The following is a 14,602-nucleotide window of genomic DNA, read 5'->3' as shown; positions in this document are numbered from 1 at the left end:
CCTCCTGTTGCTGATGTCTGAGCTGATGGGCTTTTCACCTGTGGTTCCTTGCTGTGCAGGGTTTGTCTTTAAGCAGAACTTGTCCCACCACAATGTTTGAGACATTAACTCTTTCAGTCTCTCACACCTGGGACGGAGGAATGCCTGACCCAAGTATAGATTGGAAGAGGAGTGGCTGGAGAGCAGCTCTGCAGAAAGGGATCTGGGGGTGCTGGTTAACAGCAGGCTCAGTATGAGTCAGCAGTGTACCCTGGCAGCCAAGAGGGCAAAAAGCATCCTGGGGTACATCAAACACAGCATAACCAGCCGATCAAAAGAGGTGATGATCCTGCTGTATCCAGCACTGGTGTGGCCTCACCTCGAGTACTGTGTGCAGTTTTGGGCCCCACTGTTTAAGAAGGATGTTAAGGTACTCGAATGCATCCAGAGTTGGTGAAAGGGCTGGAAGGCATGTCCTATGAGGAGCAGCTAAGGACTTTGGGGTGGTCTAGTTTGGAGAAAAGGAGACCTGAGGGGCGACCTCAATGCTCTCTACAGTTTCCCGAGAAGGGGAAGTGGACAGGGAGGTTTTGATCTCTTTTTCTGATGTCTTCAAAGCTGCGTCAGGGGAGCTTCAGACTAGACATTAGGAAGCATTTCTTTACTGAGTGGGTGGTCAAACACTGGAACAGGCTTCCTAGAGAGGTGGTCAATGTCCCGTGCCTGTCAGTGTTTAAGAGGCCTTTAGATAATGCCTTTAATAACATGCTTTAGCTTTTGGTCAGCCCTGAATTGGTCAGGCAGTTGAACTAGATGATCATTGTAGGTCCCTTCCAACTGAACTATTCTATTCTAGTCTAAATTTTATTCAGTGTATTACAGTATGTGGCGTGTGTATGTATATACATACAGTAGAATATGTTACACATTATATAAATATATTTAATATAGTATAATAATAGTATGCATACGTCAAAAATATTTCCTGTTCAGGATTGGAATATACAAATGATGCACAATGCAATTGCTCACCACCTGTCGACCGACGCCCAGTTAGTCCTCGAGCGGCGATCCCCCCCACCCCACTCCCCCCAGTTTATATACTAGATGTGACATCACATGGTATGGAATACCCCGTTGGCCAGTTTGGGTCAGCTGCCCTGGCTGTGTCCCCTCCCAACTTCTTGTGCCTCTCCAGCCTTCTTGTTGGCTGGGCATCAGAAGCTGCAAAATCCTTGACTTTAGACTAAACATTACTTAGCAACAACTGAAAACATCAGTGTGTTATCAACATTCTTCTCATACCAAACTCAAAAACATAGCACTATACCAGCTACTAGGAAGACAATTAACTCTATCCCAGCTGAAACCAGGACAGCATTGCAAGTTGCTCATTATTTTGTCAGTAGCTATCAGTTTGAGGAGCTGAAATGAGCCTGTTTCACATTTGCAGGTATGTACAATTTGTCTTAAAACTAGTTGGAAAAATAACTCATAGCATCTAAAATTATGAGTCTCTTCTAGGCTTTTTCTCCTCACTGGATACCTGTCAATGTAGGTAAGCCATATACCACTGTATACATGGGTCATTTCATAGGAAGGCTAAATAATTTAAGGTTTACAATGGTTATATGGGCAGTAAAACTCTAGATAACAGTCAAGATTGAGCTCTGCCCCATAGGGCATTTTCCAAATGGGCATTTTTAGCAATAAATGCCTTGAACTTTTCATAGGTACACAGGGGATACAATTTGGTGTTTCTTGGTGTGATAAGCAGGTCATTTCTGAAGAGACAGTTTAACTTCCTGTATATTCAGATTTCAGAACAGTAGTAACTGTTCTGTTAAGAATACATACTTTGTTATAATAATGTTTCTGGAACATTTTGAAACTGCCTATGTTCACAGCAGTTTGTATCTTAACTAGGTCATAATGCTGGTATCTCCATTGAAGTTGCATTTCAGTGTTGGATATCTGTCTTTTATGCACCATGTGCTTTTATTTTAAGCTAACTCTATGCTTGCTTGACTATTTTTATATATATGTTATGGAGTAGTCTTTTTTTCCTCAAAATATTTGTTTTAAAATAATTTTTAAAAAACCTGGTAGAGAGATGTGTATTTTTTTATTTGGTAAAGTTATTGTTCTTTCCTTGTGTATAAAAGGATATCCTGCTGCACCATTTACAGTATTCTTTGAAACTTCATTCAGAAGCAACACATTCTCATAATATGATGGTCCTTCATGGCTATGAATTTGTTACTTAAGGAAATAATGAAAACTATTTCAATATAAGTAGGGAGGAAAAAAATTACTCCAAATGACCAATGATCAAAAAATAAAACCCTTATAAGAAAATCTCTAATTATAAGTAACTTTTGAACATTATGACTAAACCTCATCATAAAGGAAAGGACATTAATAAAATGGGTCACTGTACAGAATCAAGACCTATGCTTTTAGTGTTTAAAAATGCATAAAAAAGTATAACTTAAACTTTGAAGAAGTTTCTTCAATGTTTTTATTCTTAACTTGAAACTAAACATGGAGCATTTTGGGGAAGCTATGGGAAAGTTATGAGGAAGTGATAAAAGGTTTTCAGGCTATATTGTGCTTTGTCTGGCAGAGTTACTTGCAAATCAGGTTTCTTGGGATCTGAGAGTACAAAAGAGAATTGGTGCATTAAAAGCATTGCCAAAGTTCCTAGAAGTCCCTGCCCTGCTAGGGGGAAGAGAAGAAGAGGGCTTCTGCAAGTGCATCTGGCCTGGTGAGAGAAACATGGCTTTCAGAGCAGCTTCAGTAACTAGTTTGAACCCCTCCCTTCAACTTTTAAAAAATGTCAATATTATTTCAAAGAATACCTATCAGGGTACTTCCAACAAAGATTTCTGGAAAATTCCTAGTTCTAGTTAAGGTGTGAAGTTTTCAGAATACGGAGATACTTTTTTCTCTAAATTTTGAAAAGCATATTTTTGCTTGACAGCTGTGCTACAGGATTGTGGTCAAATAGTATTTAAACCTTGCTACCTTGCTCTCAATGGACTGGGTAATTTTTCCATTGAGAAATATGAAGTGTCAATAAGCAGAATTCCTTAAGAAGTTGAAGTACGGTCAGTTGTCATTTTCCATTAAGATAGTGAAAGTTAGGAATAGACCAAACATAGATGGCTGCTGGAAAATTGGATGCCAGTTCTTGATGCTGGTTCGCCTAACAGGAGTTAGAGAATTTCAGCCTCACTTGAATTTCTGGTATATGCCATTTTCACTACTCACTGTAGAATCATAGAATATGTCAAGTTGGAAGGGACACATAAGGATCATCAAGTCCAACTCCCTGCTCCTCCCAGGACTACCTAAAATGAAATCGTATGACTAAGCGTTGTCCAGATGCTCCTTGAACTCTGACAGGCTTGGTGCTGTGACCACTTCCCTGGGGAGCCTCTTCCAGTGACCGACCACCCTCTCAGTGAAGAACCTTTTCCTAATGTCCAATCTGAACTTCCCCTGAGGCAGCTTCATACCATTTCCTCATGTCCTATCACTGGTCACCAGAGAGGAGATCAGCACCTCCCCCTCCGCTGCCCCTCTTGAGGAAGTTGTAGACTGCGATGATGTCACCTCTCAGCCTTCTCTTCTCCAAGCTGAACAAACCAAATTACCTCAACCGCTCAGTCTTTCCCTTGAGACCTATCACCATCTTGGTCACTCTCCTCTGGACACACTCTAATGGTTTGATGTCCTTCTTATATTGAGGTGCCCAAAACTGCACACAGTACTCGAGGTGGGGCCGCACCAGTGCAGTGTAGAGTAGGACAATCACCTTCCTTGACCGGCTAGCTATGCTGTGCTTGATGCACCCCAGGACACAGTTGGCCCTTTTGGCTGCCAGGGCATACTGTTGACTCATATTCAACTTGCCATCAACCCAAACCCCCAGATCTCTTTCTGTGGGGCTGCTCTCCAGCCTCTCATCCTCCAATTTGTACGTATAACTAGGATTACCTAATCCCAGGTGCAGAATCTAGCACTTGCTCTTGTTAAATTTCATATGGTTGGTGATTGCCCAGCTCTCTAGTCTATCCAGATCTCTCTGTAAGGCCTCTCTACCCTCAAGGGAGTCCACAGCTCCTCCTAGTTTAACATCGTCGGCAAACTTAATGTACATTCGATTCCTGCATCCAGATAATTTATAAAACCATTAAAGAGCACTGGCCCTAAAACTGAGCCCTGGGGAACCCCACTGGTGACTGGCTGCCAGCCTGATGTAACCCCATTTACTAAAACTCTTTGAGCCCGACCTGTCAGCCAATTTTTCACCCAATGTATTATGGACTTGTCTAGCTGTATGCTGGACATCTTGTCCAGAAGGATACTGTGAGAGACAGTATCAAAAGCTTTGCTAAAATAAAAAAAACCCCACATCTACTGGCTTCCCTTGGTCAACTAGATGGGTGACCTTGTCATAAAAGGAAATTAAGTTAGTTGAACAGGACTTTCCCCTCGTGAACCTGTGCTGGCTATGACCATTGACTGCATTGTCTCTCAAGTGTTTTTCAATAACTCCCAGAATAACCTTCTCCATAATTTTACCAGGCACTGAAGTGAGACTGACAGGCCTGTAATTACCAGGGTCTTCCTTCTTACCCTTCTTGAAAATTGGGACAACATTTGCCAGCTTCCAGTCAACTGGGACCTCTCCAGACTCCCAAGACCATTGAAAAATAATGGAGAGAGATCCCACCATAGCATCAGCCAGCTCTTTCAGTACCCTGGGATGAATCCCATTGGGCTTCATAAGCTTGTGCACATCCAGCTGGAGCAGCAAGTCCTGAACAAGTTCAGAGTCGGCTGGGAGTTTATCATCCCCCCAGTCACAGTCTTCCAACACAGGGCTCTGGGAGTCCCAGGGCCCATCGTCGGTGTTAAAGACAGAGGTGAAGAAGATATTAAATGTCTCTGCTTTGTCTGTGTCCCCATTTGTGAGGTGACCGACCTCATCAAGTAGCAGACTGTTGTGGTTTAACCCCAGCCAGCAAGTAAGCACCACGCAGCCACTCTATCACTCCGTCTCCTCAACTGGACAGGGGAGAGAAAATATAACAAAAGGCTTGTGGGTCAAGATAAGGACAGGGAGAGATCACTTAACCAATTACCATTACGGGCAAAACAGACTCGAATGGGGGTAATGAGAAATAAAACCAAATCTTGAAACACCTTCCCCCCACCCCTCCCTTCTTCCCGGGCACAGCTTCACTCCCGAATTCTCTACTTACCCTCCCCCAGTGGTGCAAGGGGACAGGGAATGGGGTTTACGGTCAGTTCATCACACGTTATCTCTGCTGCTCCATCCTCTTCAGGGGCAAGACTCCTCATGCTCTTCCCCTGCTCCAGCGTGGGGTCCCTCCCACAGGAGACAGTTCTCCATGAAATTCTCCAACGTGGGTCCTTCCCATGGGCTGCAGTTCTTCACAAATTGCTCCAGCATGGGTCCCTTCCATGGCGTGCAGTCCTTCAGGAGCACACTGCTACAGCGTGGGTCCCCCGCAGGGTCACAAGTCCTGCCAGAAAACCTGCTCCAACATGGGCTCCTCTCTCCATGGATCTGCAGGTCCTGCCAGGAGCCAGCTCCAGCACAGGCTTCCCACAGGGTCACAGCCTCCTTTGGGGGCATCCACCTGCTCTGGCGTGGGGTCCTCCACGGGCTGCAGGTGGATATCTGCTCCACCATGGACCTCCATGGACTGCAGGGGGACAGCCTGCCTCACCATGGTCTTCACCATGGGCTGCAGGGGAATCTCTGCTCCGGTACCTGGATCACCTCCTCCCCCTCCTTCTTCACTGACCTTGGTGTCTGCAGGGTTGTTTCCCTTACATGTTGTCACTCCTCTCTCTGGCAGCAGTTTCTGTGCCCGCTGCAACTTTTTTTTCCTTCTTAAATATGTTATCACAGAGGCGCTACCACTGTTGCTGATTGGCTTGGCCTTGGCCGGTGGCAGGTCTGTCTTAGAGCCGGCTGGCATCGGCTCTGTCAGACATAGGGGAAGCTTCTAGCAGCTTCTCACAGAAGCCACCCCTGTAACCCCCCTGCTACCAAAACCTTGCCATGCAAACCCAATACACAGACCAGTGTTATCCCTGATACTCCTTTTGCTGTTAACATATTTTAAAAAGCCCTTTTTGTTGTCCTTCACAGTACTAGCCAGCTTGAACTCTAATAGAGCTTTGGCTGCATGAATTTCCTCCCTACAATGGCAAACAGCATCTCTGTAGTCCTCCTGTGTTGCCTGTCCTTTCTTCCAATGTCCATACACTTTCCTTTTCTGCTAAAGTTCTAGAAGAAGATCCCTGCTCAGCCAAGCTGGCCTTCTGCCCTGCTTGCTTGACTTCCGACACTTTGAAATTGCCTGCTCCTGTGCTTTTAAAAGATGGCTATTAAAAAGAAATAAGCGTGTGACTTGTTTGCTAGTGTCTCTCCACTGTGTAATTCAAGATGTCATCAAGAAATCACTGGCATGTGTGGCTGGCTGTGAGTGTGAGGTTCTGTATCTTCTTTCTTTCTGATGTAATTTACTTCTTTCTTTCTGATGTAATTTACTTCTTTCTTTTCAGGTTCACATAACGCTAGGAATCAAAGAAGCATATGTAACACTTGTGTGGTGCTGGGACCAGTCTTCTGAAAGAAGACTCCAAAATAATCAACCTGTTTATCCTGAGACTGACTTTTCTTTGGAAAAAAGCTCAACAGAGAAACTTTTCACATTGGAACCATTATAAATCAATCTAAAGAAGTTGCTACTTGGAGACACTTTTGCAGAGATTGAATCCTGCTTTTCATCTGTGTTTGCACTTCAGACTGTAAGCAATGAGTGAGTTCTGGTTGTGTTTCAACTGCTGTATTGCAGAACAGCCTCAGCCTGTAAGTATGAGTATTGGAACTGTTTTGTGTATAATTCAATACATTGTTCAATTTTTTTTTGTTTGTTTTAGCTTCTTAAATTAGTGCTGTTGGACTAAGCCCAGTGAGAATTGAGGAATTAACTACCATCTTGGTTTAGCTGTGAAAGAGAAGAGTCTAATCTAGACTGTTAGAGACATTTTTCTATCCTTAATCTTAAATCTGTCTGAAGTCTTTGAAAAGTCTTTATATGTTTGAACTGTAGAGAGGGAGGAAGGAGAAGGGGAGGGTGAGAGTGAGGAGGACCTAAACTGTTGCTCTAACATCTGCCAAAAAGCAGGTGGAAATCTGGAAATGTCATGACATCTGATATTGTTTATGGCTTATTTTCCTGTGTGGCTGGACAATAGTGAAGGAAGGAAATATTGCTGTTAAGAAATATAGGGTAAAATCCATTCCTCCTCTGCCTTTCTAAGCATTAATTTAAATGAAGTCAGAAAGAGGGTGGGCAAGAGGGAGAGCAAGAGAGCAAGGAGGCAGGTGGGTGAGAGAGCGGGGGCAGGGAAGAGGGAAGGAGCACAAGCCAGGGAGAGCGGGCAAGAGTGAGCGAGAGGGAGTGGGAGGGGAGCAGGTGAGCAGGGGAGGGAGCGGGGGGGGGGGTGAGAGTGTGCAGGTGAGGGAAGCATAAGGGGGCGAGAGAGGGAGGGAGAGAGACTGAGGGAGGGTGAGTACAAGTGCAAACAAGGGGGGAACAGGAGCATGGGAGAGAGCGTGAGTGCATGTGCGGGTGAGCAAGCAAGGGCACGAGAGAGCAAGAGCAAGTGGAAGTGAGAGCAAGAGAGCACGGGTAAGTGCTTGAGAGTGAGCGAGGGGGGAGAACGAGCATGGGGAGGGAGAGGGTGTGGTCGCGTGAGAGGGTGGGGGCGAGTGAGAGGGCAGGGGCAAGCGAGAGGGGCAAGAGAGCAACAGTGAGCGGGGCAGGGGGCGAGCGAGTGAGGGAGGGTGAGAGGGCACAAGTGAGCAGGGGCGAGGGTGAGCAAGGGAAAGGGAGGGCAGGAGGGCGAGGGTGGGCAGGAGGGCGAGGGTGGGCGTGAGTGGGAGGGTGAGGGCAAGCAAGAGAGTGAGGGAGAGGGAGGGTGAGAGGGCAGGCGAGAGGGGGAGGGTGAACGAGAGAGGGGGCAAGGGGTTAAGCAGGGGCAAGTGGGCGAGGAGGTGAGTGGGATCAAGGAGGCAGGCGAGGGGGCAAGTGGGCAAGGAGGTGAGTGGAAGCAAAGAGGCAGGCGAGGGGGTGAGCTGACTGGGGGTGAGGAGCCAAGCGAGACTAAGGAGGTGAGCGCGAGGAGGAGATGGACTGGGGGAGGAGGTGAGCATGGGGTGGCAAGCGCTAGGTGATGAATGCGAGCATGAGACTTGAGATGAACGCGAGGATACGAGCGTGAGCAAGTGTGAGGACACTAGCAACAGGGAGGGGATGAGCACAATTGAGAGAGGGAGGAGATGAGAGAGAGGAGATGAATGCACAAGGGAGAGGAACAAGATGAGCACAAGGATACAAGCATGAGGGGGAGAGAGAGAGAGAGAGGAGACAAACGTGAGAAGGCAAGCTGGAACAAGAGAAGGAGATGAGTATGTAGTGGAGGGGGGAGGGGGGGAGACTATTGAGAATGAGAGCAAGGCAGCTCAGGCGAGAGACCAGGAGGCAGCGGGGAAGAGAGGGAGGGAAAGAGCACAGGCAAAAGAGGAAGAGAGGGAACGTGAGACGGCAAGAGCGAGTGAGACAGCAGTTGTGAGACAGAATGAGTGCGAGACTGTGAGAGCGAGTGCGAGTCAGTGAGGGCAAGTGTGAGATTGAGTGAGATGGCAAGTACAAGACTGAGTGAGAGAGGGTGAGACAGTGAGCGAGCATGAGACAGCAAGTGTGAGACAGCATGCAAGAGGAGGCAAGCACAAGTGAGAGACTGAGCATGTGTGTCACTGTTGGAGTGAGCTGGAGCGAGCGTGAATGGTCAAAACAGTGAGATGAGCGCACGCTTGAGTGAGCATGAGATGGAGAGAAAGATGGTGATCACTAGATGGAGCAAGAGCAAGGCAGCAAGAGAGTGACACAGTCACAAGCATGAGACAGTGGGACTGCAAGCAAGTGCAAGCAGGTGAGAAAATGAGCACAAGGTGTCAGCACGCGTGAGAACAAGCACAAGATGATGGGAGTGGGCACGAGATGGCAGGTGACACACTGAGTGAGCACGAGACAGAGTGAGCAAGGTAGTGAGAATGAGAGACAGTGAGATGGCATGGGGGGGGAGAGAGAGAAAGAGTGAGAAAGAGGGAGACAAGGGAGTGAGACAAAATTCAGAGATGGAGACAGAGAGACAGCAAGAGAGTGGGAGTGTTAGGGAGACAGAGCGAGAGAAGGAAACAGCAAGCAAAGGTACAACAGATAGTGAGAGAGAAGAAAAACTGAGAGACAGAGAAGAAGATTAAGATGTTAATTGATCTAGTGGTTCAAGCAGAATACCTGAAGGTTATGGGGTTTACTGCAGGCTACAACACTTAGGTGTTTTCTAAATAGCAAATATGTACAAACTGTAGTCCCTGGTTTCTCTAATTTGTCAAGTATGTGTTTTGGATAGTGGGTTGTTGGTGTTTTGCATGTGAGGTTTTGGGGAGGGTGTTGATTTTTTGGTTTGGATTTTTTTTGTGAAGGGAAGAATCTGCTTCATTGTTGCAAAAACTGATCGACTTCTGGAATATTTTACTTAGATTAATGCTTGCCCAGGATGATGTTAACTGCTTTGACATCCTCTGAGGAAAGGCACTACAGTATACTGTAAAATACAGAGCTCTTGGACATTGATAAGTAGGTCTTCACGGGGCATGTGTATAAGCACTGTGACTTTTTATTGAATGTAGTGCAGCTTAAATGTTTTGGCAAACACTTATTCTAGATAGATTTTAAATATGAAAACTATCTTATTTTTAAAAATTGACATCAAGCAAGTAGTTTAGATATGGAAAAGCTGATTAGACTTAAGAGATGTATTAAAATACAAGAGGAATTTCTGAAGTGCATAATACTTAAGTGAAATTACTGCAGTGTAAAAATCTGCAGCAACGTATTACAAATATGAGGGCCTCTTGATTATCCTTTGAAGACAGTAAAATTGGTCTCCTTGTATGCTGCTTGCATCATACTTCATTTCACCAAAATGATCTTCTGCAGTATTTAGATCACTCTCTCACTCTCTCTTGCACAATCTCTCTCTTTGAACTTTACACTGGTTTAAATATTTTTCTATTTAGTTTGTTTGATGTAAGCCCTTCTGTTCACACTATCTGAAACATATTATTTTAAATGATAGGAAAAGTGATCAAGTACTTAGGATATCTTAAATTACATAATAACTTATTGTTGTGGGTTAACCCTGGTAGGCAGCTAAGCACCACACAGCTGATCACTCGCTCCCCCCACAGTGGGATGGGGAAGAGAATTGGAAGGGTAAAAATGCAAAAATTTGTGGGTTGAGATAAAGACAGTTTAATGGTGAAGCAAAAGCTGCATGCACAAAGCAAATTGAAGGAATTCATTCACTACTTCCCATTGACAGGCAGATGGTTAGCTATTTCCAAGAAAGCAGGGCTTCATCACATGTAATGGTTACTTAGGAAGACAAATGCCATAATTCTGAACTTCCCCTCTTCCTCCTCCTTCCCCCAGCTTTTTATTGCTGAGCATGATGTCATATGGTATGGAATATCCCTTTGGTCAGTTGGGGTCAGCTGTCCCCCCTCCCAACTTCTTGTGCACCCCTGGCCTACTGTCACCACCCGGGCTGGACAGACCAGGGAGTCGTGTTGAATTTGGAATTCCCTCAGGCTAAATTAAGATGAAACAACACCAAATGATCAATTAAACATTTGATTCATAGCAGAAGCAAACTGAACTTGGGAGGCATTGTTGTCCCAAAAGTGGGGTCGTTTACCCGGTGTGCGAAACTCCAATATACACACAGAGCAGAGGTATTTTATTCCAATTCATGTTTGCACAAAGATGGGGGCTAGGTGGTAATCCACATAGCTAGCACACCTCATGCCTAAAAGGGCAAGCAATTTATACAGTTCAGTTATACATATTCAATTTCCAAAGTTCTTCCCCAAAACTATTACTGGTAGTCGCTTATCTAGTACAGTTTCTATTGGGTTAAAGTTTCCCTGCTTCAAATTAAAGGTACAGTGTTCTTTTATTCTACAGCGCATGCTCAAGGAGAGTGGGGGGGGTAAGTCTTTTTGGTCTTGAATTGAGTCGGTGGTTGTGATCTTGCCCTGCCGCCTTTACCTTTCCTCCAGTTATTGAAGATTTTTTGCTGACTTCATGCCTATTAGCAATTTTTCAACTTTTAGGCGCCTCCTGGGGTGGGATGTTCCCTTCTTATCAGTCTTTTAGTTCTTCTTCAGGGGCACAGTCGTTAGCACGGCATGCCTTGTGTATACAAAGGGTATCTTATTTCACAAGACCTTTGTGGTCGTCTTAAGTACATCACTCCTTAAGTACATCAGCATAACAGTAGGTGGTGAGGTTTCTCACAACAGGACTTGGCATGGAACTACCTCAGTAACCCCTGTAACCCATGATAACCATATACATCAGTTCAGGGAATAAGGAGATCCCTCCCGTTGAGTCACAAGGTTCAGAGCAGACCCCCTTGCTTTTCTAGACTCCCTCTCAGAGAGGAGCCTAGGGGTGGCTGGATCCACTCCTAGTCCCAGACTTGGTGAACGGTTTTATGGCTTAAAGGGATGAGGTGTAGGCGTTATGGAAAAGGAAAGAGAAAGAGAGAGAGCAAGACAGAGAGAGAAAAAGGAAGAGAGAAAGATTTCACCGGTCCTGGGTCCAGCCTTGGTCCAGTCAGTCTAAAGGTCCGGTTCCGGTGGGCGCACGTGTGTGGGGCTTCAGTTTGTGTCCTTTTATCATCCTTGCCCCCTCCTTTGGGCGGGCACTCGAACTTATTAGGCCAATTAGGTGTAACCTTCAGGCGGTGGGCTTGGGGGTTGTTTGGGGAGTAACTTCCCCTTCCCTGCAGATGTGGCCGTTGTTTGATCTTTGTATCAGAACAGGGAGCTATGCACCCTCCTGCACGCCCTTCCCCTCCTGTTGCTGATGTCTGTGCTGATGGGCTTTTCACCTGTGGTTCCTTGCTGTGCAGGGTTTGTTATGCAGAGTTCTTCTTTAAGCAGAACTTGCCCCACCACAATGTTTGAGACGTTAACTCTTTCAGTCTCTCACATCTACTCGTTGGTGGGGTGGGGTGAGAAGCAGAAAAGGCCTTGACTCTGTGTAAGCACTGTTCAGCAACAGCTAAAACATCTCTGTGTTATCAGCACTTTTTCAGCACAAATCCAAACCATAGCACCATACAAGCTACTATGAAGAAAATTAACTCTATCCCAGCCAAAACCAGTACACTTATGTTCTGGAATTGGTCAGGTCATATTATTTCTCAGTGAAAAAGAAAGAAAAATTATGAAAGGAATGAGAAGATTTTCTTTGGGTTTGGTGTCCTTGGTTTTTTTTATGTAATCAGACAGATAAAACTTTTCCTTTGAAGTTTACTGTGAAATACAACCTTAAAATCTTTTACCATATATTATTTTGTTGCTTCATAAAATGTACGTCAAATGATTACATTTTACAAGGAAAAGCTTTTTAAAATAAGTAAAACTTCCAGTTGCCAGGGCTACAAACTCAGTCTGCATTCAGAGAGTTCAAGCAGGGTCTATTTCCCACATTGGCACAGTATGTTTTCTGCTATTAATCCCTTTGCTTCAGCTCATTGGAATTTAGTAAATAATTTGGTCATAGAATCATAGAATAGTTTGGGTTGGAAGGGACCTTTAAAGGTCATTTATTCCAACCCCCCTGCAATGAGCAGGGACATCTTCAACTAGATCAGGTTGCTCAGAGCCCTGTTCAGCCTGATCTTGAATGTTTCCAGGGATGGGGTTGTCAGGGCCAGCCCGATTGGCACCTTAAGTCTATGGGCCATCCCTATAAAATGTCTGTTGAGTTCATTTAGTCCGTGACTTTGGGCTCCATCTGTCATAACAGTCTTTCTGGGCAGGAGGGATGGTGCGAAGCCCGATACTGCTCTGCCGACTGTATTCCAGTAAGAATAACCACCATCATTTTGGGGAAATTCCTGGATGGTTATCAAATAACAAAGTTTACAGATACCTTTAGGGGACCAGGACAGATAAAAGTTACTGAAATAGAAAAGGAAAAGGATCAAAGACAGGGAATGCTCCTTATAAGTATGCTGTGGGCTGCAGATAGCAGTTATCTGGAAGGATGAAACTTTTTTGGACAGGGGTGGGTGGGGGTGTACATTCAGCAAGGCAGTGAAGAGAGGGATATGGAGTGAACACCAGAGAGATAGTAAGAAAGATGTGAAAAGGAGCACCACAGCCTTCTCATTTTCAAAATAGTTTCTAATGTGTTATTTTCAAACATTTGAAGTGAAAGAGGCTCTGGGAAGCTCTCTATAGGGCAACTATAAAGCGATAGTCTTTTACTAATTCCATATTAGACAATTCAGATTTTCCCCATTACATTGAGACATTTCACATTGATTCATTTCTTCTTGTCCTAAATTATTTTGATATGGTATGCAGCTGTCCTTACTGCAAAATTTTGAAGCTATCAAGAACACGTAGACCTAAATGACTTGGACAGCAGTTGTAGAAGGCTACTCTATAGCCTGTGTCCATGAATCTTTGGGCACTTTATACCCAGAACTTTGGGGAATTTCAGTGTGTCCTGGTTTCAGCTGGGACAGAGTTAATTGTCTTCCTAGTAGCTGGTATAGTGTTATTTCTTGGATTCAGTATGAGAAGAATGTTGATAACACACTGATGTTTTCAGTTGTTGCTAAGTAATGTTTAGTCTAAAGTCAAGGATTTTTCAGCTTCTGATGCCCAGACAGAAGGAAGGCTGGAGGGGCACAGGAAGTTGGGACAGGACACAGCCAGGACACCTGACCCAAACTGGCCAAAGGGATATTCCATACCATGTGATGTCATGCCCAGTTGTATTGGGTCTGGCTGAGATGGAGTTAATTCTCCCCATAGTAGCCCTCATAATGCTGTGCTCTGCATTGGTAGCTAGAAAGGTGTTGATAAGACACCAGTGTTTTGGCTACTGCTGAGCAGTGCTGGCACAGCATCAAGGCCGTCTCTCCAACATTTTTGCCCCCCTCAACGGCAGGCTGGGGCTGGGCAAGATCTCGGGAGGGGACATAACCAGGACAGCTGACCTAAACTAACCAAACAGATATTCCATACCATATGACGTCAGCTCAGCTATAAAAGCTAAGTAAAGGGAGATGGAAGGGGGGGCATTTTGTCTTCTGGAGCAACCACTACACGTATTGAAGCCCTGCTTCCCAGGAAGTGGCCAGACATCACCTACTGATGGGAAGTAGAGAATAACATCATTTGTTTTCCTTTGCTTTCACGCGTGACCTTTGCTTTCGCTTTATTAAACTGTCCTTATCTTGACCCACGAGCCTTTTGTTATATTTTCTCCCCCCTGTCCAGCTGAGGAGGGGGAGTGATAGAACGGCTTTGGTGGGCACCTGGTGCCCAGCCAGGGTCAACCTACCACAGTCCTTTTTGGCGCCCAATGTGGGGCATGACAACAGCAGTTTTGCATTAAGCGTGCCATAGCTAGTTATT

The 14,602-nt window shown here is 45.2% G+C and overlaps 1 protein-coding gene across 2 annotated transcripts in view; it reads left to right on the top strand.

Moving 5' to 3' along the window:
• The window catches only part of LOC128136122 (CDC42 small effector protein 2-like), a 148,432-nt gene that overhangs the window by 83,004 nt on the left and 50,826 nt on the right, over positions 1 to 14,602 (top strand). For both annotated transcript variants that reach the window (XM_052775271.1, XM_052775272.1), the window contains exon 2: positions 6,589 to 6,895. In XM_052775271.1, coding sequence (XP_052631231.1) covers positions 6,842 to 6,895 — 54 coding nt within the window. In that variant the 5' untranslated portion in view covers positions 6,589 to 6,841. The remainder of the gene's footprint in view (positions 1 to 6,588; positions 6,896 to 14,602) is intronic.

This window comes from Harpia harpyja, chromosome W (assembly GCF_026419915.1).
Source record: "Harpia harpyja isolate bHarHar1 chromosome W, bHarHar1 primary haplotype, whole genome shotgun sequence".
Classification (NCBI taxonomy): domain Eukaryota; kingdom Metazoa; phylum Chordata; class Aves; order Accipitriformes; family Accipitridae; genus Harpia; species Harpia harpyja.
Note: the sequence above shows the minus strand (reverse complement) of the source record. Positions and strands in the feature narration are given on the sequence as shown.